The sequence below is a fragment of the Copidosoma floridanum genome, unplaced genomic scaffold (genome assembly GCF_036245765.1).
Source record: "Copidosoma floridanum isolate Cflo_tuat_1 unplaced genomic scaffold, Cflo_Japanese_pri ptg000014l, whole genome shotgun sequence".
Classification (NCBI taxonomy): domain Eukaryota; kingdom Metazoa; phylum Arthropoda; class Insecta; order Hymenoptera; family Encyrtidae; genus Copidosoma; species Copidosoma floridanum.
Genome location: NW_028321891.1, coordinates 1,035,636 through 1,059,734, shown reverse-complemented (window position 1 = coordinate 1,059,734; position 24,099 = coordinate 1,035,636). Strand labels below are relative to the sequence as shown.

General features: G+C 36.4%; 4 protein-coding genes across 7 annotated transcripts in view; 1 reads left to right on the top strand and 3 right to left on the bottom strand.

The window, feature by feature from the left end:
• Positions 1-7,913, bottom strand: part of Syt7 (Synaptotagmin 7) — a 140,991-nt gene extending 133,078 nt beyond the window's left edge. The window contains exons 1-2 of one of the 3 annotated variants that reach the window (XM_089591985.1): positions 7,830-7,913; positions 5,860-6,213 (exon numbers count right to left, since the gene is read on the bottom strand). The gene's annotated coding sequence lies outside the window, so the exon portion shown is untranslated. Of the gene's footprint in view, positions 1-5,859; positions 6,214-7,571 lie in introns of all 3 variants that reach the window. The other 2 variants (XM_089591984.1, XM_089591983.1) reach the window with 2 other exon arrangements.
• A 3,908-nt stretch (positions 7,914-11,821) lies between these two features.
• RpS7 (ribosomal protein S7) lies at positions 11,822-13,767 on the bottom strand. Its single transcript, XM_014351895.2, has 5 exons — positions 13,675-13,767; positions 12,898-13,062; positions 12,244-12,425; positions 12,009-12,159; positions 11,822-11,930 (listed from the first exon to the last, which is right to left on the bottom strand). Exons 2-5 carry the CDS (start codon positions 13,060-13,062, stop codon positions 11,853-11,855), a joined length of 576 nt encoding a protein of 191 aa, XP_014207381.1. The 5' UTR covers positions 13,675-13,767; the 3' UTR covers positions 11,822-11,852.
• A 427-nt stretch (positions 13,768-14,194) lies between these two features.
• On the bottom strand, positions 14,195-16,718 carry LOC106638625 (ataxin-3). The gene is made up of 5 exons (XM_089591820.1): positions 16,164-16,718; positions 15,694-15,858; positions 15,430-15,566; positions 15,138-15,292; positions 14,195-15,055 (listed from the first exon to the last, which is right to left on the bottom strand). Exons 1-5 carry the CDS (start codon positions 16,185-16,187, stop codon positions 14,403-14,405), a joined length of 1,134 nt encoding a protein of 377 aa, XP_089447946.1. The 5' UTR covers positions 16,188-16,718; the 3' UTR covers positions 14,195-14,402.
• Positions 16,719-18,349: 1,631 nt separating this feature from the next.
• Positions 18,350-24,021, top strand: LOC106638632 (BTB/POZ domain-containing protein 10). 2 transcript variants are annotated; one of them, XM_014351896.2, is made up of 8 exons: positions 18,352-18,701; positions 19,857-19,982; positions 20,834-20,932; positions 21,232-21,375; positions 21,445-21,716; positions 21,846-22,043; positions 22,135-22,521; positions 22,616-24,021. In XM_014351896.2, the coding sequence occupies exons 2-8, from the start codon at positions 19,867-19,869 to the stop codon at positions 22,672-22,674; spliced, it is 1,275 nt and encodes a 424-aa protein (XP_014207382.2). In that variant the 5' UTR covers positions 18,352-18,701; positions 19,857-19,866; the 3' UTR covers positions 22,675-24,021. The 2 variants fall into 2 exon arrangements, with proteins under 2 accessions (XP_014207383.2, XP_014207382.2); XM_014351897.2 differs by lacking the exon at positions 20,834-20,932 and having other exon boundaries at positions 18,350-18,701.
• Positions 24,022-24,099: the final 78 nt, after the last annotated feature.

Sequence of the window (24,099 nt, the reverse complement as noted above, 5' to 3'; positions counted from 1 at the left end):
ACAATTAATATTGTGCTTGTGCAGTGCGGTTGTCGAAGAGTCACGAGCTCTACCTGATGTTCAAACACCTACTACGTTATATTGTTATACACTTTACGCTGATTAAACACGCGTGTTTTTATTTGTTTTTACATATATTTAGGTAATATATTTAAGATTAAAAGATTATTTCATTTGTATGCATGTACAGGGTGTACCAATCGATATTGATCGGTATAACCATATCATGTATATTTTCCAGCAAAATGAATGGGATGGCGTTGTGCGATGCTCGCGTGTAGGGGTGTAAAAAATATATTTGAATCAATTTGGAGTTTGTTTGTGTCGGAGAGTCCGAGAGAATGACATGGGAAAACTGTTTCCACTTTTCCGGACATGGAACAATACTTTCCCGTATACCAAATGATCCGAACTGACCCACCCCCCCATGGGATATCTCTTGAATAAGTTAGCCTTGGATTGGGGAGTAACGAATTCATGTCTCATTTCGTATGTTGATGCGACAGAATGATGTATGCAGAGAAATGGTTTCAACGCTCGATGTACGTCATATAACTCAGGGTTATTGGGTTACTCGATGCTTCTTAGGATTTTTCTAAATGCGCATAGCAAAAGTGAAACTCACGCTGCCTAGCTGAGTGCCATCCATTAGTTTTTTTATTTTGTTTTGTTGTTTTGTTTTTGTCAAGATGTCCTATAAGCCGACGGTTTTTACGCGTGTTTTAAAAATGTTCATTGTTTACCTCTTCACAATTGACTATCGATTTAGTACCAAGGTGGTTGTAATGATGTTTATTTGGTTAAATTTTTATTTTAAGATTAATTATAATTGAAAAATTTTTTTTTTTTTTTTATGAAAACTGTGCGACATGCTAAAGTAATTAAGATTTTAAAAGGAGTTATCCGTGTGAAATCATTTAGCATGAATTTTGAGTGATTATTTTTGCACTTAATTGACGACTAATGAGGCAGCAACAGTGTGTGTGTTGATTATCCTTTTAAAAAGGATACTTTCGATCATCCGGCTAAGAATATATCATCTCTTTACTTCTCATTTGCACACCTCAATTTGCTAATTAAAACGAAAATCATAACACGAAATAATATCGTCGTAAATTCAACACGTAGCTGTATTGTGCGGAGGTCGTGTACATAATACTCGTTTGCATTTAAATTGGTACGAGGAGTCGATCGTACTTTTACCGAAAACCCAATAATTTTTATCGCCAACTCGAAGGTAATAATTTTAATTGAAACAATTTGTTTCACGCTCGGAAAACTACGATTCATCCAAGCATATAGTCTCCTCAAATTAAATATTTTTCAATCGATATTCATAAAAGCAAAGCTTCTCTCTCCCTAAGATGATTGAAAAAAATTGTTGGAAAGGTAAGACGAAGCTGCAGCAAAATGTGACTTTTTTTTTCCTCCACGAATCGCGGGAAAAGAAAAAAATTCGTACGGCTCTGTCAATGCAAAAAGTCATCAGCGCGTGTGCACTTGCAAATACGAGCAGAGCGAAATGTAAATACTATACGTGGCTCGTATGGGCTCGCTATTGCGTTTTCCCCAGTAGTATGTTTTCTCTCTAGCTACAACCGCCACTGGCAAGTGAAAAAAAATCAACGCACGTTCCATTCGAAAGAGATGTTTTTTCCTCTCTTCGACGCATTTAGCCATTTCAGTTTGACTTTTACCAAATATTCCGCTCTACGTGTCGAAAACAGGCGAAAACCGGTCCTTCGAGATAATAACGTGCACACGTGCTTCCGCCGATACGAAGAATTATTGTGATAAAGGCGAATCGAGGTAAGCAGTAGGGGGGGGGAGGAGATAAGCGCAGGTCGATCGATAGCGCGCTTCCCCCGACTCGCCCGCAGTGACGGTCGAAAAAAACAAAAAAAAAAACACACGAAGAGTAGAGAAACGAATCTGGCTTGTCAAATCACCTTGGACAGCCAATGCTGCCGGTGACGGGGAGTACGGATGTTTTTATCACTCACGCGTCACTTTTGTCCTTTTTTATTTATCATTGTTGTTGTTGTTGTTGTTGTTGTTTATTGTGGGTTCTCCAATTTACTCTACAACTGAACCTTATTTTGGTATTCATCGCGGCAAGGCAACGGACTCGTGTTCGAGCGTCATTTTTCATCTCGACGAATCGATTGCTTCCACCTCCGCGCCGCGACAGAGAAACCTATGATGTCGACCAAATTTAAATCCCAAAGAGCTCGCGCGGGATTGGTTTTTCAATCCACGTCATTGCTCGTATACATTTTTCGAAAAATAATATAAGAATTAAAGAGTACCCAAATAGTTAGAGCAAAATCAGACGGTTGGAATGGCACCACCTTTGGGATTATCGGTATATCTTTTGACGGTTGTTCCTCGTGTACCGCGATAAGTCGAAAATATTGACGTTAAAATTTAGCTCCGACACTTGTGATTTCGAACGATTAGCAACTCCGCGATCACCTCGCAAGTCTCTCGTTTTCCTATGGTAAAAATCGAAGCAGTAAATTAATCATCGTTCGCAACTATGAAAAGCGCAAAAGACCTTGTGCAAATTTACCAAAAAAAAAAAAAAAAAAAAAAGGCACTCGACCTGCACACTCTTTCGACGCGGCGTAAAAATTGCCCACTTCACCGCGTGTATACACGCGCATGCGAGGGACGAGCAATTCTATTCGCCTCCGTAACTGCGTGCTCGGCGTTTTCCCGTCGCAAACCACCTTTTCCGATTTCGCATGCATGGAGTGCACAAATTTCCAGAGAGGAAAAAAAAAAGAAAGAGGCAGTATGGAAAAGCAGGAGCGCATCGCACACGCGTAATACGGCCGGAACTTCTTATTCGCACGAGCTACGAACTTTTTTTCCTCCCTCCCCTTCGTTTCCACTTTTACGCCTACGCGACGACCTCCTTGGTTCCCCGTTACGCTCCATCTCTCCCGCGTTACTATTTTCTTGATCGATCCATCCCCGGCAGGTAGAGCTTGTTTTACATCCAGGGGGTCAATGAATCGTCCGACCGGCTGTTTTCCGTGCTCGTTGATGTTGTTAACAGTTTCATTTTTTTTTATGCATATAAGCACTCCATTGTTTTTACTACGGGCTTTCGGCGTTGGGCGTGAATATATATTTTTTTTTTTAAGAGCTAAAATGAGTTTAAAGAAAAAGAAAAAGGGAAAAAAACTGTGATAATTAAGAAGCTCGTTTGAGATAAACCCACAATTAATGGTAACCATCTCGCGGTTACAGACATTAAGGTTTTCATGCAAAGCTCCCTTGGCTCCCACTGAGAGTCGCGGTAACGCTAATTAAATTATTTTTGCGCGCATAACGTCAAATAATTACAGGTTTTTTTAAAAATAATATCAAGCATGATTAAACAAGCATAAAAAAATCCCCATGAAAGATTATTTGTACAAATTTGTACGTCGAGTTTGAACCAACTAAAGCGATGAGGGAACTCTACATTTTTAATACAATTTTTCTCTCATCTCGAAATAGATTGGTTGGTGACCGGTGACATTAAAATTCGATACTTTTATTGACGAATGTGACTAAAATGGTTTAATTGAAAACATTTTTTCTTTATTTTTGGCACTGTCAATAAATGGTTGTATTTATTTCAACCCATCAGTCAAAAGTGCTGCTACTTTTTGTTTTTATAGTGCTTTTAATAACTACTTCTTTCTCATATACTCTTTTTGTCAACGAAAATATGTTTTGTATCGCTGGATACGAAAAGTCAATGATGCGTTAAGACATTTTGTAATGTAGTCTCGTTATACTTGATGAAAAGGTTTGAAAATGGTATAATCCAAAACAAAACTCGTTTTTTTGTACTCGCATCATTCCTCGCGCGTCATCCTTCTGTGTACAACGTCAAATTACCGAAGGTTAAAAGAGCACCTGTGTCAAGCGGTTGCGAGAACACGAACATTTATACAACTATAGCGAATTTTGGGCTTTTACGCGCGTAGTCTCTGATGTTTACTTAAAAGTAATGTCGAAATTGTCAGACAATAACAAGGTAAGACGTTATTTTCATAGAAAAAAATAAAAAATAAAATATCGTCCTATCAATGGTTCAAAGCAAACCTCAAAATTCGAGAAAAAAAAGAAACGATGATGCATCGACTACTCGGAGGAAGCGTTGCTGTCCCGTGTAAGTGCAGCTATCCAATTAAAAAAGCCAGATACAAAGTCCACTTCGCGGCAATCCTCGTCCCCTCCGGCGCGTCGGAACTCCAAACGTCAACTGTCGCAGCTCAAGGAGCTCATTGCCCGTCCGATGCACGCTCCTCGCCTACACATATAAGGTACACACCCAACCCCCGTGTGGCTGACTTTCCCAGGCGGAGCTTTCAACGCGCAAGTGATCTCTCTCGTCCATCGTTCGTTATACGAGTATATTCATGCAAAGCGCGGAAAAACCCACGGAGCGCCGGTCTACACGCGAAAGGCCTCGATGGTGAAAAGCGGCCCGCGCTCGTCATTGGATCTCCTTCGGCTCCCAAAGTCAAAGTTAATTCGGGCGAGTCAACTTCAGCGTGGGTGGATGAAAAAAAGAAGGGGAGGGGTAATCGTGCCCTCGCAATTATAAGGATTCCTGTGTATACGTAACATCGATCTTTGGTTTTGTGCGTGAGAAAAAAAAAAACAAAACCAAAAGTTGCGTAGTTGACGAAGCGTGAAAGCGCAAGTGTGAAAATGTTAGATGACTGTTTGTCTGTACGTTTTTAAATGTTTAGTTGGTCGATCACTTCCAAGAGATCCATTAAACCTAAGGCTCGTGTGTTTAATCGTCATGGCTTTGGAATAGCCTTCTCTGAAATGATCCACAACTTTGTCGGGCAGAGCGAAAAATACGGGGGCACGTATAGAGACGCCAATTACACAGAGCTATATTTATTTATAAGTATTACTTTTACAACTTTTAATTCCTACGCGAAATCGTGTGAAAGCACCTATATTATACGCATGCATTTACACCCTCGAAACTTTCGACTCGAATCATGCATGCCACATTTATACTTGACTTTGCTGCGAAAATTTCCATACTTGGAACTCTAGAAGTTTTCGTACGAACACGAGTTTTCTCTTCCACATAGGTATAGCTTCGCAATATTTTTATCAAACTTGCATCCGTACAGGGATATAGCCACAGCAACATTTGTGTGGGTATTGAACGGGAAAGGCTTTTCTCTGTCATTTACAAGAGAGGGAGGGAGGGACTGGAGCGAAGCGAAAATGAGAGACCCATCCGCCGGTTAAAACAAAAAAAATTAAAGCGCGCGTGTTCGCGTCAAAGGGAGAGTTAGCGGACGCAAGTGACGCTGTTTTATGCTACGGGCTCCGATGAGCGTCCCTTTTAGGTGGGTGGGCTTTTTTTTTTTTTTTTTTTTTTGAAAAAATTGGGCCAACCAGGGAAATTTTTTATTTTTTCAACGAACATTTTCAGAGTATGGAGTTGAAGTAAGCCATCCGATGCATAATTGTCGAACAGAGTCGGGACGGAGGCACGACCGTGAAATCCCTAAAGTGTTTCGGTTTGATGAATAAGATATACGCGCACGGAAGCTCGGACTTTGAAAGGAGGGGTTTTTGCCAAGACCGGCAGCCGCAGCCAATAAATTCCGGTGCGGCTGCACCGTTAAAAATTAACGCGTAAACAAGAAACCCCCCGGGGTTGGCTCGCGAATTTCTTTAAATCTCGTAAAATATACGAAATAAAACGGGAGAGTAAAAATTTACCTAAAAATTATTTCACAAGCGCTCGATCCCCCCTCTCTCGCTCTGCCATCCCCGATAAATGTATATAAATGTAGGTACAACAAGCAACATTAAACTCACTTGCACAGCTTCTTGTTCTTACTGCGGGTGGTAGAGCTGATCAGTCGGCAGATGAAAGAAACAAGTGTTTCGCGCACCACTAGGTATATAATATGTATTGTGTATAGTGCACTCGCGAGTTCACCGCATTGGTACAGTCACCATCATATTTTTTCTTTATTTTCTTCTTTTTTTTTTTTTTGTATGTAAGTACACCACAATACGCGCACTTCTTTAGCTTGAGAGCACTCGGTTCGAGCACGTCCTTGAGAGAATCATCGAGTCTGCTCGTAACAGCATCTGTGTCTTCTTTGTGTCGTAAAAAGGGCGCCCATGCGTGGAGAAATCGATTAGTCTCGCGGGTAGATTTTCGTGCTGGAATAACGTGTGTATACAGACGTGTTATTGATTCGCCTTGGATGACATGGGTTTAAAAAATGATTGGGTTGGGGTTTTTTTTTTTTTTTTTTTTTTTTTTTCTCGCGATAATGAAAAAAAAAAAAGAAAAGAACACAAATAAAGTGCCACTTGACGCAATTAACTGAATTGACGAACGGGTTTGGACGGTGATAAGTATGATAATTCGGTCGTCTATGCGCGCACAAAAGGAAGCGGCGTTGTATACTTTCTCTTGGGTGAGTACGCGAGTCTTTTGATCGACTTCTTTTTTCTTTTTTTTTTTTTTTTTTACTTTTATTTCTTTTATCGACGGAAACTAAAGGACAAGTTGTATTACACGTCGTTCGATGTGTTTTTCAAGATCACTCGATTGGTCCGATTTTTGTCGCGTTTGTTAATTCTGTACCTTGTAATGATATATACCTATGTGCGCGTGAATAACAAAACGACATGAAAATTAAACTATTATCTTGTGAGTATTTGATAATCTGTTAAAGCAGATCCAAATTTTCTAGAAAAATTGACAACTTGTTGCGTAAAAATTTTTCAACCCAAAAGCTTCGACTGTCGTGTACAATTCATTTAGCGAACGCATGCAAATTTTTGTAACGGCGCATTTACATATAGGTACACGAAACATTCGTGTAAATAGTAATTAGCGAAAGAAAAAAAAAAAAAAAAAAAGACAAGTTAATAACATGGCACGGCCCGCAGTTCCTCGATGCCACGTTTCAAACAGTTGAAAATTTTCCTACAATTTAAATAACGTTAGCTCATTTGCGTAATGAAGTCTATTGATCGCTTCCGAGCCGATGCGTCCCTTCGTTAACGCCCGATTGAACATTTTATTTTTAAGAAGCCATGGGGACCAATTTACCCTCGACAGCAAATTTATGTATTTTTTCTTCATTATAATTTTTTTTCTGTTTTTTTTTCTGTTTTTTCAATAATCATACAAAAAATGTAATTTACTCGAGAAAGCCCACAAATATTTCACGAAAGGACACTTTTATCTCGAGTTTCTTGGCACTCTCGATTGGAAAAAAAAGTAATTCAAGCCGAGTTGGATGAAAAATAAATAAGATTAATCTATAAACGCAAACATAAAAATATTCGTCATTCACCCGGATTCTTCGAAATACCCCAAATGAAACAAAATAAAATCAACGAGTCACCATTATGAATTAAAAATAAAATGGAGTAACGTGCACACGTACACGAATTCGCAAGATTGACGAATCGAAAAACGCGCGCTTCTCGCAAAACTTCCGCACAGCGACGAACCCGTGAAATCGCGAAAGAAAAATAAATAAACACAAAGTAAGTGTACCTACGTACTTGTATGAATGTACACAACAGCTCCTTTCCCGTAAGATCCAAAAGCCTCGTCGAGTCGCACACAATAAAACGTCACACCGCACCATGGAAGTAAGTACCGAAAACAACAACCGATGCCGCGAAGCTCTGGATGGAAATAGGACGGAAAAAAACAAAAAGAAAAAGCGAGGCGAGAAGATATAAAAAGGAGGAAAGCAAGTACCACAAAGAAGGAAGAAATTGAGAGCTACAGAGGGAACAAATATAGGTATTACAAGAAAGAACCAAACTGCCGGAAGGCCGGAGAGTGGCGGTCGGCGCGGGTTGCACGGGCGCGCAACAACCGCATGGTAGACAGCGTCGCGTCGCACTGCCGCGTCTGCTGCTGCGCGCCCCCCGCACACACGCCATCCACGCCAAAAGCCCATGTGTGTATAGGTAATAGCTGGACGAACGGACAGAGTTCCCTCGTTCCCTCTCTGACTCTATTTTTATGTACACCGCGCGCCTCTATATACAACAATATATACTTTTTGTGCACCTATATATATATATATAAGTGATTCCTCTTACCTTTTCTTATTTTTCTCCGTACTCTTTTCTCTGTTAATTAGGATTGTATACGTATACCCGCGCCGGTAGTTTGCTCCTCTTTTGTTCCGAGGGAGGCCATACTTACTTCTCCTCCTCCTCGCGCCCCTGTATTTCGAGTGTAACTCGCGTACTCGTACGAATGGCCAGTGATTGCGAAAGTCATTCTCATGAAAAATTTAAGCACATGTGTACTTATGTGGGTACCTGCTACCAGCGAATTACAATTTGTCTCGTTTGGGTTGGTGTTATTTAGCGGGACTTGTGCGCACTTGTGCGTTTTTGGCCACTTCTTCCTGCAGGGAAGCAACGAGGACGTCAAAATGTTTATGGGTTTTTTTCACAATTAATCCCATATGTACGTAATTAATGATTCAGCTCTCGCGTATAATATTACGTTGGACGAAAATTCAGTTGGCCCGGACAAACTTTGCGACGGCAAATTCCAAAGCTATGCACTTTAGGAAATGCATGTACCTATACATAATATACGATGTACGTGCAAAACATGCGTATTATTTAGGCACTCATATAATATGCATTGCTTTTAAGGTGTTTGTGTAATCGAAAACGGAACATACATCGGTTTTTAATTTAAAAATATTGATTTGTAAAAAAATACAGATTTCGAGGCCGGGAAGAAGCACATATAAACGTAACTTTGAAGAAATTTATGGAGCTACGTCGCCAACGTGAAATTATAAGGGGCGAAGCGAATCGAGTTTCGAACCAAGGCTCACTGCATTATCGGCTGTCATCCGCCGAATCGAATTCTAGATCTTGGGGGTGTCTTAACGGACCGCACCCTGCACCCGTATGCTGGCTGTCGTTTTCTTCTCCACTCTTGCTATCTTTGTCTCTTCGACTCGAAAATGCCAGTTACCGGCGCATCATCAATTACCTTCACTCCCTCCTCGCTTCTATTACTGCGTCCGAGAGCTCTTTCAACTATACGCGTGTACCATTCGTTTATCTCGATTTAACTTATAATTATTTCCATCATCTAAAGGTATGGATATTATTCTTTGTGGCTGTACAGTAAAAAAAAAGTACATCTTCTCTAGATACAGGGATAACTTTGTCTTGGCAGATGCATTGCGCTGCACAAATTGCTTTTCCCGGTACATTTTACTTCGGTTAAGCCGGACCCAATGCGATTTCTCGGTCTAGCGAAACGCTCTCCAACTCTTTCATTGTATGTGTGCAACCTGTTATAAGTAGAGCGTAACAAAGTTGTTTGTTAAACATGTTACTGACGTTTTTTTACGAGTAACTTTTTAAACGTATGTTTACGATCTGTGGACTTGTAAATTTCATAAATTCCCGTCCAATATTTTTTGATCACCGTTATTTCTTAGGGAAAATTGTTCACATTTCATTGAACATTTTTTGTCTAATCTATGGTTCTATATTTATGAACCGAGTTTTAATATTTTTCTTGCATTGTCTTATACTTCAGTAGAGTTAACAAAACATCATGAGTTACTTCATATATAATAATTTTTTAATAAAATATCACGTCATCATATATTTTTTATATAATGTTATCCATTGACGTAATTCATCATTCGTTAGAAAATTTTTACAAAACTAAATTCATTTAAGTTGAATACGACTAATATTATGTTGTTTTAAGAGTCAGTAAATTTTCTGTCCATGAGTTTTATCGAACGAATGTGCTCTTTGATACACTTGTGATCGAGAAAACTCTCTTGTCAGTCACTACTAACTAATATTTGCGAAAAAATCACTTTGTACGGAAAATAATAGATATGGCGAGTAAAATTCAAATATCTTTTGCTGTTATTCTCCAAACGGTAAAAATATTTTTGCAAATTCTTAACGAAATTTTTTTTTTTTCTAAAAATGATAGTGATATGAAGAAAAATTAATACTACCTAATGCTGACAAATGTCCTCAACGTCGTTAGACTAAAAAATTTCTTTTCGTTTATTCATTAGAACTATAAAACATATGTTTGTATTTTTTTTAACTCAAAAGTCGAAAGTGTTGCGAATTTTCGTTTTCAACATTTTATTATATTTCTTTTGATTCCAATTATTTATGCACAAATAACTGCTTCTTACTCATTTTTCTGTCAACGAAAATATGCTTTGCTCCGCTCGATACGAAAAATCAATGATTCTTCAAGTCTCGTCATACTTAAAAAAAAAAAAAAAGGTTAAAGATGATATAATCCAAAATAAAACTCTTACCTATTTTTGTACTCACGTCTTTTTTTCGCGCGTCATTCATTTACGTAACGTCAAATTATCGAAAATTAAAAAAGCACCTGTGTCAAGTGATGGTGAGATCACGTACCTATCAACTGTAGAAAATATTAGGCTTTTACGCGCATACATCAGAAGAGTCCCATGTTCACTTTAACCTAATGTCAAAAATTCCAGACATTACCAAGATAAGACAAGACCACAACAATATTCCCATATTTATGCTTTCTGTATTTAAAAAAAAAATAAAGTATCGCCACTTATGTTTGTTAATTGTCCTAATACCACGAAGCCCTTACTTGACATAAATCATTTTTAAAAAATAAATTTTTTACTTATGCAATTTTTAGTACTTTAAGTGTTTTATTTTATGAACAAATAATGTGACGTGAAGCTAAAAAAAAAAAAAAAAGTTACGATGATACATACTTAATAAAAATAAATTATCAATTTCAATGCGCTACGCACCAAATTGCTACCGAAAAAACCCATAAAACAGCCCCCAGCTATGCTAAAATCTATTTATTAAAGGGGGAAAATTTTCTATTGTTGGATGTTTATTTGTGCTGTGTTAGTAATACCTACTAGTATTTTAAATTAGCTTTAACAGTTAATAGTGCATGAAAATCGTTTGATAGATTAAAAATAAATTAGTTCCATCATAAGATTTTCATTGACTAAGATCTCAAGCTTATCCGTACAAAAAAAAATTTTTTTTAACGAAACTGGCCCATTTACAACACATCAAGTCAAAGGGACTTGACAATTTAATCAACTTCATTTTCGATACTTATCTTTTTATGTAAATAAATAAACATTACACTATTTAGCGTAGAACTTCTTTTAAATCATTGTAATAATGAGTGCATATTTAAAAAATATATTACTCAAATTGACTTTTGAAAAATGATATACTTCAATCAACATAAAAATTTATTCAAAAAAAAAATTGGTTTTTTTATCCTATATAAATCAATTGTAATACTTATGCATTATGGAAAATCTAAAATGTTAATCAATTTGGCAAAAAAAGTACTAGATAATTGTAATAGATTTTTTTACTATAACATGTACATTAAAATTTTTTTTGTTTTCATCTAAATTAGACATTACTATGTCGATATTGCTTATAACACAAATGATCTTCGCCGAAGTAGCTTTAATCATTACGTGTTGACTTTTCTACCCACATTGCTAATTACTCAATAGATACCTATCATTTGTGTCCAAAAAAATTTTTACGTGCATCCATTCTTAATTTTCAATTAGTGAATCAAATGAACTGTGTTACTACAACATTCAATACGGGACAATATTAAAATTTGTATGCTCTACTTTGCATTCATAATTACGAAATTTTATTGAAAACTATTTCATGATAATTAACATGCAATGTAAAAACTAAGTTTGATAGAGGATTATATTCCAATGAAATATAACAAAAATAAAAGATTAATGTTTTTTATTCAAACGAACTTATACATAGGATTCTGGGAACTCAAAAGTGACATCACGACCAGTCAATTTTTTGTATACACTGGCGAAAGTGTCAACCTGAAATGTATTTAAATTACATTAATAAATATGCATTAGGAAAAAATGAAAAATTCATTTAATGGAGAGAAAGTCTACCTTGTGTTCGATGTTGGTCTGCTCATTTTTGTCCAAGTGAACCTTGATGAGCTGTGAGCCATCAAGTTTCACCCTGATCCTTTTACCTACAATTTCGACTGGGTAAACGAGATCTTCCAGTAACGCATCGTATACTGAAGTAAGGGTGCGGCTAGATAATGAAATTATCATTAATTGAAAATGTAAGAGATAAAACAATTTGAGACTGCAAATACATGATAAAACTCAAAACTACCTTCTTGGTCTCTTTTGCTTGTTCTTGGTTCTGGTTTTTCTTGTGGGCTTAGGCAAGATTTTCCTCTCACCAACAAACATAACGTGCTTTCCAGAAAATTTCTTTTCCAATTCACGAACTAATCTTGTTTGGACCTTTTGGAAAGCTTTCAGCTTAGGCATGGGCACATAGATAATGATTGACTGTAATGAAATAAACAAGTATTTAGTTAATAAGTAAGAATTGACATGTTTAAAAAAAACTTGAGAAATAGTATAAGTGATCATTCCAAGTAGAATAGTAGACCACAGGTAAAATTAATTGGATTGTTAATGTATTTTTAAATCACATTCTCATATTATGCATTGAGAAAAAATTCTAAGCGGATGAAGCATAACACAGATTAGTGACAGCAAATATTATATGTGACAGATATTAAATGAAAATTTACAAAAATTATGTTAAAGTAAGAGAAGAATGAAGTAAATTGATAGTTAAAGACAGCAAAACCATAAAAAGTAGAAATTTCCGTCAAAGTTATATGCAACATATTTAAATCTTTTTCATGACCAATACAGAAAAGCACAATTTCAAAAGCATTTAAACATAACAGTGAGAATATAGAGTGCTGCACAGTGAACGATAAAAATTTTGATTGAAAAATAAGAGGCTTACCTTTTTGTTGTTGGTTTCAATCTCACGTGCTTTAGTTATGTACAGCTCTCTCAGGTTAGACTTAAGATCACTGTTGGTTTCAAGTTCAAGCAGAGCTTGAGCAATGCTTGACTCGAAGGTACTGGGCTCAGCACCACCACTTTTGATGATCTTTGCCATCGACATCTAGAATGGACACAAGTAGGGATGATTAATAACTTATGAATCCACTAACAAGCAAATAATCAAAGCCTAGAATTGTGTTATCAATGCAGGACCCCAGACTCTCGACACAAAAATCTGATTTAATCATTTATCACTTTTACCTAACGAACAAAACTTTCAACTCAAAAATCCAAACAAAACAATCTTTGGACAAATAAATTTAAAAAATACTAAAATCAGAAGAATACACGACAAAAGGTTAAGACGTTGTTTACATCGAGCCTAGCCTGGACCAATAACTTCAAAAATTCTTTAAAACCACGAAATCCGTAGTTCAAAAAAACAAAAATTTTTTTTTAACTTAATAGATCACTTGAGTAATTATTGTAAAATAGCCGAAAGTGAATAACAAACTATAACTTTACTAACAACCGATCAACGAAACGGACGACAGTACACGCGAACCAAGTCGGTTTCCTCGCGAAATCCACGGACATCGACGCGGTAAATCAACATCAGCAAGATACTCAATCCAGGAGGGCTCGATTTGATTTCGAAGAACAGTTTCTTGACTCTCATTTCGGGATCCTGCATTAATTTTCACTGAATATTCACTATTTCTCGAATACACACCTTGACTCGGGCGGAGCTTACCGCAAAAGAAGACCTACACGCACTGAAAGAATGACGACGACGCGTACTGCTCCCGAAGAGGTTAGGTTTTCACTATTTTTTTTTGATAATCGCGCCACCTTTAGCACACTTCAAACTTTTAATTTTTTCCATTTTTGGAGCAGCATTTACTTAATATACTTCAGTCTTTCCTCAGTTTTTTTTAAGATTGTATATTTAATGAGTATTTCAACAATTTTAAAGGAAAAAAAGTAAATCAACTAAATTTTACTAAATATTTATCAGTAAAAATTAAATTTATTATTTCGTAACTTAAAAAATACTTTGGACAGTTTTACTAATTTCTTCTTCAAGTACAAATATTAATAGAGTATTTTGAGGTAAAAAAATTGATGCATCTATAAAGTATAATCATCACACGAAAACTAAACATTTCTAATATAAATGAGGTGAAAATCCGCACAAATAGCTACTCATTTTGGGTTATTTAAATAACAAACGTGATATTTCATTAACAAACTAATCGCGAAATAGATTTTTGTTTATTAAGTAAAATTTTACAATAATAGTTATAGACATGTTATTTTGGCGCCTGAATGATCATTCAAACATTTGCAAATAACCCTTTGCCTCGAATGTTAGTCACAGTTACAGTACAATTGAGATTAAGCTCAAAAACAAGTAACAAGATAATCATTTAGTAACAAAATCACAAACAGAGCCATTTGTTAAGTATTTAGCTTGGTTGAGCTCTCTGTTTGCTGGCCCCTGGAGTGCAAACCCAAGTAAGCCAGCCGATGCCAGCGTATGTCTTCTTGGTCTGGTGTTTGCGGTGCTGTGACACATTCTAAGCTTAACTGAAGGGCTTTTCTCAGATCATCGTCTTCGTCGTCTTCTCCTATTGCTACTGATGCTGTTGGCGCAGCTGAACAGTTGCTCGTAGAAGCCAAGGAATCGTCCAACCTCAGCTGATCTTTTTTTTGCTGTTCTGCCTCGTAATTTTCCAAGCTCAATGCAAGGGCCCTCTGTAGCTGAGCGTTTTCGTCGTCATCATCCTCGATCGTGTGAACTTCTTCGCGGCCTTCGATCTGGATAGGAATTATTCTTTCTCGCGGTTGTCTTTGTATCTCGGAAATTATTTCTACTTCTGACTGTCTGTTGATTCGCGAAGTTGTAGGAACCTTGACGCTCTCCATAGCTTTCGCCGCTTCTAAAATTTTCACTTCGTCCTCTGCCTTGGTGCCTAGTCTGTAACCCTTCGAAGGGAACTTTGATTGTTCAGTCACTGGTTTTTGTCTTGTTTGCTCTACAGGATTCTTCAAGAGAATCTCATCAGCTTCACAAGGGGGAAAATTACCTATTACGATGAAAATTGAGTATCCTAGAATAGACAATAATATAATGTACTATCCCACTTTATTACAATGTATACACTTTCATAAAAAATTAATCTCATGACTTACCTTCCTGAATGAGCTGTGTTAAAAACAATGCAAGATATGTATCGGATATGAGGTGTGGGCCACTGAGCGTAGAGTTTAAATTGAACCACTGTTTTCCAAGTTTTCTTATTGTGAACCAATGACCCTTGTAATTACAAATATACGCTTTCATCTCTCTGAAAAGGGAAAAAAATAAATCAGATAAACTAATTGCGATTGATGAATAGTTCCTTGACAAAATAGCAGTCTTTTATTTTTTTGATTAAAAGAACCATACTATTTATAATCAAGTGTGCCAGAATTTCAAACCTACGATGGATCGTTTTGTGCCATCAATGCTGCTGGCTCGGTGCTGGTGTAAGGTATTAATTCTAAATTCCAAACCTTTAAAGCACTGCTGATGACTTGTACTGAAAAATATCCACTATCGTCCATATTACCTGATGGTTGCTAAAACATAAAACCTTCTGTGATTATTCTTTCAAATAGATTGCTAACTTACTTAAATTTGGACATTGAACGAGTTATAATAATAATAAATATGATTTGGAAAAGAAAAACAAACAAACAAATATACCTCTATAAATCGTTTGTAATCATCTGTGTCCTCTCCACTCTCAGCCATAGCACGTCTCTCCTCTACGTCTAGCTGTTCAGCAAGATTGGCCAGATCAACTGCATTGAAATACTGTCCCTGGAGCAAGGCATTGAGGCAGTGCTGGGCACAGAGGTAGCCTTCTTGCTGTAACAAGTACATAAAGAAAATCCAGCAAATCAAATAAGATTATAGATATCATTATTCATTAACAGGTTAAAAACAAAAAACAAAACACCCCACCACACCACCACTTATGAATTACTCAATACTGAGTATGGTCAAGGCAACCATAATAATTTAAAGATGTTATATAGAGCCATGAGTAGGCCTGCACACACGGATGTTTACATGAACGCTAAACAACGGAAAAACGCTTTTTCCGCGGCCATTACGACATTGGTGATCAGACCGTGGTGCTTGGGTTAATAATATAACATTATTTTGCATACCTTTTCGTGAAATATGCTCTCCATGACGTGACAGCTACGACGACGAATCTGCTGCAGCTTTTTTAATAACACCTAACGCTGTTCTACACTCCACACACACACACACGCACACTCACGAAAATACCAAAATCAACTCTGGAGAAGATTCGAAGTCAAAAAGAATTGAAAGTCCCGTCTATGAAATATACTTATTTGTTGACAGCAAAACCGCGAATGCCACTGACTGGTACCGTCTACCGTCTGACCTGCTGGCACTTGGCTTGCCAGTGGGTTGGGTTGTACCTGTCGGTAGTAATGCAATAATATATAATATTGTGTACCCTCTCTCTCTCTCTTTCGCGCTTACGCTGTCGTTATATTTTACGTGTTTTCACCTCATGCGAGTGAACAAAACAAAACAAATTTAATCACCAGAGCGGGAAGTGAATCAGACGCGTAATTTTATACATTACTATAAATATATTTTAATACCCAATACTGTGTAACATACTATTAATAAGTATGGCCAGGAGGCGGAATTTATATATTATATAGATGCAGTGGACAGAGAGACACCAAATGCATGCACGACAACTAAAGTAAACATCTGCAGATCGAGGAAACTCGCGGATTACGCTACTGGTGAATTGTAATCGTGATATATGTTAATATATATATACCTTATTACCCCGGTCGGTAGTCAAGTGTGCAAATTTTTCAGATGATGAGTCGTGTTTTATTTTGGAGAGGGTACCTACAGCAATGCCAATATTATATATATATGAGTCATTCTTTTACAAACCTAACGGATTTTGCTTAAAATTAATCGTCACCTCTCCGATTCGGCTGAAAATTTTTTTCCAGTTTCTATATTGAAAAATAAGAGATACGTGTCCAAGGAATTTTTTTTATCGCCTATTTTCGATTTTATAAGTTATAACAAATTTCATATAAATAGTGGTTGGAGACTCATTTTAAACAATGTATAGCTTCGAATCCTTAAGAGCTACAAAATTTTCACCAATGGCACTTTTGTAGCTAAAGGGCTGAACTTTGAGAAAAAAAATTGAAAAAAAAAATTATCCACAAATTAATATATTGTTATTAAAAATTTAATTGTTTTAATCGATTTTTAACAATTGCCCCCAAAATGAATCGAGTTTTTATTATTAGCATCGTATTCTGCGTCAAATTTTACGTAAAAATCATGTTTTTAAAATATGGAGACTTTTCAATTGTTATTGTTAAAATATTATTTTATGTAGCGCGTAAAGGTAAAAAAACTGTTTTTTGAGTATAAAATGATATCTGTACCTCGTATCAAAAAAAATTGAATGTAAAAGTTGTAGATAATTTAAAGATCTACAACTTTTGTATTTACCATTTGTCAGTATAACCTTAAAATTTTGTATTATCATGCAAAAAAGGGAGAAATCATTTTGAGGGCAATTGTTAAAAATCGATTAAAACAATTAAACTGTTACTAACAATATTAATTTGTTGATAATTTTTTTTTTCATTTTTTTTTTCAAAGTTCAACTATTTAACTACAAAAGTGCCATTGGTGAAAATTTTGTAGCTCTTAATTAATTCGAATTCGAAGCTATAAGTACATTGTTTAAAATGAGTCTCCAACCACCATTATGAAATTTGTTATAACTTATAAAATCGAAAATAAGTGATGAAAAAAATATTCCTCGGACACGTATCTGTTATTTTTATATAGAAACTGGAAAAAAATTTTCAGCCGAATCAGAGAGGTGAAGGTCAAAATCCGTTCGATTTGTAAAAGAATTACCCATATATTATAGAAAATGAGAAAAAATGTACCGCAACAAATGTAACTTTATGTAACATGAATAAGTTACCCCGGGAAGAAATGGTCCCTAAAAATTGAAGTAAACGGGTATGGACGAAAATAAGAACTGAAATTTTTGTTTTAAAAATCTCAATTCTCAGTGATTATTCACATTACTCGATCAGTTGGCAACAAACCTTATTATCATTTTGTTGTTCCCTTTGAACTTGTCATTGAAGCATTGAAATAAAGAAAGAACCACAGGTATTAAAAACACGGAAGTAACTCCGTTATCGGACAAAGGGTCATTTAAACAGGACGCCTTTTGTCATCATATATATATATGTGGTGTATGTTGTGTGCGCAGGAACAGCTGTTTTTCGGAGTCGCGGCGAAGCAGTGGACAAGGGAGAGAGTTGAGAAACAACATATTTATTAAATTCAACGAACTTTATGTATATATTTGTTGCTCTATTCGTATAGGAATCTATACACGATTGTTCTCGATGGAAGTTATAGGTTGCCTACGGAGAACTGTGTACGTATATGTGTAAAGTGAAAGAGATTCGAGGAATGTGTCCTGTCGCCCGTTGGTCGCAACTCTATATACGCAGTAGCAGAGGGTGAACAAAATCACAACATAGAACCATCGACGCCGAGAACAAATTGCAGGCGTCGGAGGTGCTGCTTGGCAATATTTGTTCATTGTCGAAGTGGCTCCTCGGCAACTTGAGCTGGCTCATTCTCGGCGCTTTCCGCACGTAAGTTAACAACATTTTTTTTTTCCAATGCTGATACTCTAGACGAATAGAGCAATAAGTTGTACTATACTGACCCACCGTTGTTGTGTGTCTGCCTTCTTTTTCATCTTTGCAACAACTTCTGTAATTACTTGCTGTAGGTCTATATAGTACGATACGGTACGGATACGCCATCACCATCTCCGTGGTATTTGCTTTTATTTATTGCTAACTTGCTCGATAGGTTGGTCCCTTCAGTTCCATTTTTTTTTCTTTTCTTTGTTATCATGAAAGTGGCACACGCTCATTGTTTGCCATTGAAGGTCTTGATCTGTCCGCTCGTTGTTTTGGAGTACTTATCATTGAGTTTGGCTTGCCTCATTTGTCATTCAGATGTAACTATATACATTTATTGCTTGTACTCAAACAAGTGTTGGTAGTTTTGTAAATAACTAAAGGAACGTCAACTCAAAATTAATCTGTTCATCCTTGTAACAAGACCTTGATTACTTTGCTTTGTTCTGATTCTGCTTTGTTTTTTTGACAGCCAGAGTTATTTTTTGTTTATTTATTTATTTAATTAATTAGTCTCCAAAGTTCTGTATCACTCGACACAAACTCATATTGGCAAACCACATCGATGAACTCAATAAGATGCCCATGAAGCTCACAAGGACCTGAAGTTGCGTCTGTAAGAGCAGGCTTTTAAGTTATCTCTTTACCAGATGGTTAATCCATTATTTAAAGTAATAACTTGATTTATTTTGGCATATCGTTATAACTTTGTTTTATTTTTAAAATCCTCACAATTTCAACTTGGTACAATGGTGGAAAAATTAAATTTATATATTTCGTCATCAATAGAAATATTAACATGATGCATATGTAATATCCTTTCATTGATTTAAAAAAATAGTATAATCAAGTTGAAATTATCATTTTCAAAACAACATTCCAAATTGTACAATAAGATTTTTACTCAATAGTAGTTATAACTCAACGTCAAAGCCTGGCTTGGCCAAAATCAAGAAGCTATAAATAATCGTGTGCATTCCGATTAATCATTTTCCTGTGAAGTACGCAGTGACAGACTAAATTGTCTATAAGCGTGTATGTCCTTGAATTTAAATTAACTCTTAAATACATTGTTTTCTTTCTTTTGTTTGATGTACATAGGAGACGCGAAATGTCAAATCCTGCAGATCGTTTCAGTTACCTGCAGGACAGTAGTAGCGACACAGAGACCGATCACAAGGAGTCGGATGGCCGTGGAAGGCGACGCACTTACAAAAATCGATTGAGGTAAATAGCCACTTACATATTATGGATAGTTAACTTTATGATACATGGCGATGCTATATTTGGTAAGTATATAGCGGAATCGGCTCTAGCACACGAGGATATCGGCGATCCACTTCCAGGCCTCTGCTGATCATTCGGTAATGATTATTATTGATTTTGGCACGAAAATTAATAACTTTCTAACTCGTATTTTTTTTCTTATTAATATAATAGATATCAATGTAATGCACCGCACATATAGTAAATGAGAATAGCAAATTTTTACATTAAAATTATCTTTTTTTTTTTTTATATATATATATTCCCCTTTTTTGCAAGAAATTTCATCAATTAGTCTTTCTTCACATTTACTGTATTTTGTTAATGATGTCTTAATCAAAATAATCTTAATAATAATGATAATAATATGTAGTAACACAATAAACACAACATGATCAATTAAATTATATTTAAATACCACATAATGCATTATTTGAAGCAAATTATTTGTCACTTGCATTAAAAACAAACTGCTTTAACAGAATTACGTCCAAGTCTTTGATATATTTTGTAAACTAGCAAACCGCTGTTGTTGTTATCATTATTACTTTTTCTCTTTTGTTTTTGAGCCAAAATCAGTAGAAATTTTTTCACGTACACATATGTATTAGTTGAACTTTCATACCATCATTTTTATATAGCCAGTACGTTTTTTTCACCCACTTTTTATATGCATTCAATTATCAACAAGTCCTGGAATAGCTCGAGATCCCCCTTTTCCAAAGCCATGCAGCATCAAAGCAAAAAAAGGTCGAAATTTGATAATCATAGGATCAAAGTTAGCTAAGGAAATGTGATTGTTTTGCATGTAGTTGTGGTGGCTCGACCAAACCAAAATCTTGCTTGGCGCACCGGGATGGCAACAGCAAGCATCATACTCGTTCATACGAAACTTTAGCACAACACAGCAGGTAATTTGTCACTTAGAACTTTTTTATTTTTTCTCCTCACTCGTTACATTCATTTTATTTTTTTTCTCATTACTGCAATGTGATTACTCGCTAAGTGTTTGTCATATATCGCTGCTACAATTAACGTGTAAATACATATAGTATGTATGTAAAAAGTATATATATATGTGTGTGTATAAATAAACTTATCAAACAGACATAAATATAATAAAAGTCAAATATTGTGTATACTAAATAATGTACAATGAGAGTCCATCAACATTAAGCGAGAGATGCAACCTGTAATTCTTGTTTCTTAGGATTCGTCCAGGCATGGGATTGTCGAAGAACCAGCAGAACCAGAACCGTGAAAATGTGACATCTGGGGCAAACTCGTCGTCCGGAACGAGCCTCCATCAGCAGAGCAGCGACGAACGGATAACTCTCATCGTCGACAACACCCGGTAAAACACCGCACATGTTTACTCGGGCTTGGCTCCAATCACCAACTAATGATTAACTGTATGTTGCAGCTTCGTGATGGATCCAGCACTGTTCACGGCCCATCCGAACACAATGTTGGGTCGGATGTTTAGCTCGGGTATCGAGTTTGCCCAGCCGAACGAGCGGGGCGAGTACGAGGTCGCCGAGGGTATCTCCGCGATGGTCTTCCGCGCGATCCTCGAGTATTACAAGGGTGGCGTGATCCGTTGCCCACCCACCGTCACCGTCCAGGAGCTGCGCGAAGCTTGTGACTATCTCCTCGTGCCCTTCGACGCCAACACCGTCAAATGTCAGAATCTGAGTAAGTGATTTATTCATACATGTTCGCATTTGTAATGTTCTTTGATTTATTCGGGCTTTTGGCACCTCTACCCATAAAACTGCGTAAAAAAATGGTATCAATAAACATTCTCTCCTTTTGCTTTTGAAGGAGGTTTGCTACATGAACTCTCCAACGAAGGGGCACGATGTCAATTTGAAGTATTTTTGGAAGAACTCATACTGCCTTTGATGGTGAATAGCGCTCGTAGAGGCGATCGGGAATGTCACGTCGTTGTGCTCCTGGATGAAGATCGACTCGACTGGGATGAGGAGTATCCACCCCAGATGGGCGAAGAATACTCCCAAAGTTAGTTGCTATGTGCATCTTTTTTGAGCGAGCTCAAAGATATCGTACCTCTTAAAATGAAATACGAATTTAACAAATGAAATTTTTTTAGCTGTCAATAGCACGGTGATGCATCGTTTTTTCAAGTACATCGAAAATCGCGATGTGGCCAAACAAGTGATGAAAGAGCGTGGATTGAAAAAGATCAGACTGGGGATCGAGGGCTACCCCACGTACAAAGAAAAGGTAAAAAAACGAGCTGGTGGTCGTGCTGAGGTCATTTACAATTACGTCCAACGGCCGTTCATCCACATGTCCTGGGAGAAAGAGGAGGCCAAGAGTCGCCATGTGGACTTCCAGTGCGTCAAATCTAAATCCGTGACGAATCTCGCTGAAGCAACTGCCGATCCAATCCTCGACTCTGCTGGGAATCCCATGATTCACTTTCAAGCGCCGGAACAGCATCCACCCCCCGAGCCTTCACCGTCAGCCGACGCAGGTGATGATTCGACTGCGAGAACTTTAGCGCATACATTGGTGATTAAATGAAAAATATGAAAAAAAAAATTCTTTTTTTTTTTCTTTTATCACAGATGCCGAAGCAGCGGGACTTATTCCGCCGGAGCAGGATGAACCTCAACAACAGCCCTGAGTAAAGCTTCCGCTGTTCGCACAGCAACCGAGACGACAGCACTTGAGTGGAGCACGTCGCACCGTCTCCCTAAACAACAGCAACAATAACAACGCTCTGGCCAAAAAGAAAGTAGCCTGGAAAAATAAAACTAGCACTCTACGCTGAGTTCATGACTGAGAATATTTAAATGACTGAAAAAATTTATGCGTACACTCTTTTTTATAGTAACTATTTATTTTAACGATACATGAGAGCGATTGTATTCCAATTGGAATATTTCATTATTTGAAATTTTTGGAATAATAAAATTAACTGCAGAGAAATAAGTACTGTTTTCATCAAAGAAAATGCTGTATTGTATTTCTCTAGTGCTTTCTTCAAGAATAATCGCGTTGTTCCCCTATGAAATATTCCAAACGTTGGTGTTAATTCATATTATTTTTTTCGATGTATACTTTTAATTCAAAAAATTTAAATAAGCAAGCTACCGTTTTCAATATCAACGTTTTCAAATGGGCAAATATATAATATATGCACATGTGTGTAAGTCTATGTAATGTGATTTCAAAAGATCCACTCGTTCAATGTTTTTAACATAATACCATGAAATGTAGATCTTTTTATAAATTGTGTACGCGAGAAAATATGTGTTTGCCCCTGAATTTTGTACGTCAATATCAATGTAATTCTAAATAATTTAATTCCATTAATACTAGAATCAAAGATTGAAAAGTATTCTAAAAATTATGAGACAAATAATGATTGTTAAAAAAATTTTACACTACTCATTTTATACGATCAAAGATGACTCGAGTGAATGATATTTTCACAATTTCATATTACAAATGAACGCAAATGGTTGAGAAAATAATTATGAACGGTTCCGTAAATATTTGTGTATCAGCAGTAAACTATGCCGTACGACTTTCTAAACGTGGTGCTAAGACGATGAAAAAGGAAGTAGCTTCGATTTTAAAAGGGTCAGTAATACGTTGATAGAAAAAAAAAACTGTACTCTTCCGTTACTTTGTATGAAAAAAAATTATTTGCCGAACTGCAAATCTCTTCAAAATCTAGTTGATGATGCCGATTATAAGCATACGCATATACATGTAAAAAAAAGGGAGGTTCGAATCAATTTAATTTATTTCAAATCTAACCAGTGCAAATGCCAAAGTGTTAAACAATTCCATATCATTTGTATTATCATCGCACACAAGTGCGAACATGTTTAAAAGTGTTCCCGTCAATATTAAAAAAAAAAAAAAAAAAAAAAAAAAAAAAACGTATTCTGTAATTTAATGACGAGCAATAAAGTATCGTCGAATAAATAATTGATAATAAAACAAACTGAAGCCAATGAAATTGCCGGGCAAAGGAAATGTATTTGTGATTCCGTGTGAGTTTGTTGTTTGTCCCGAGTAAATCTCAAACTCACAAGTG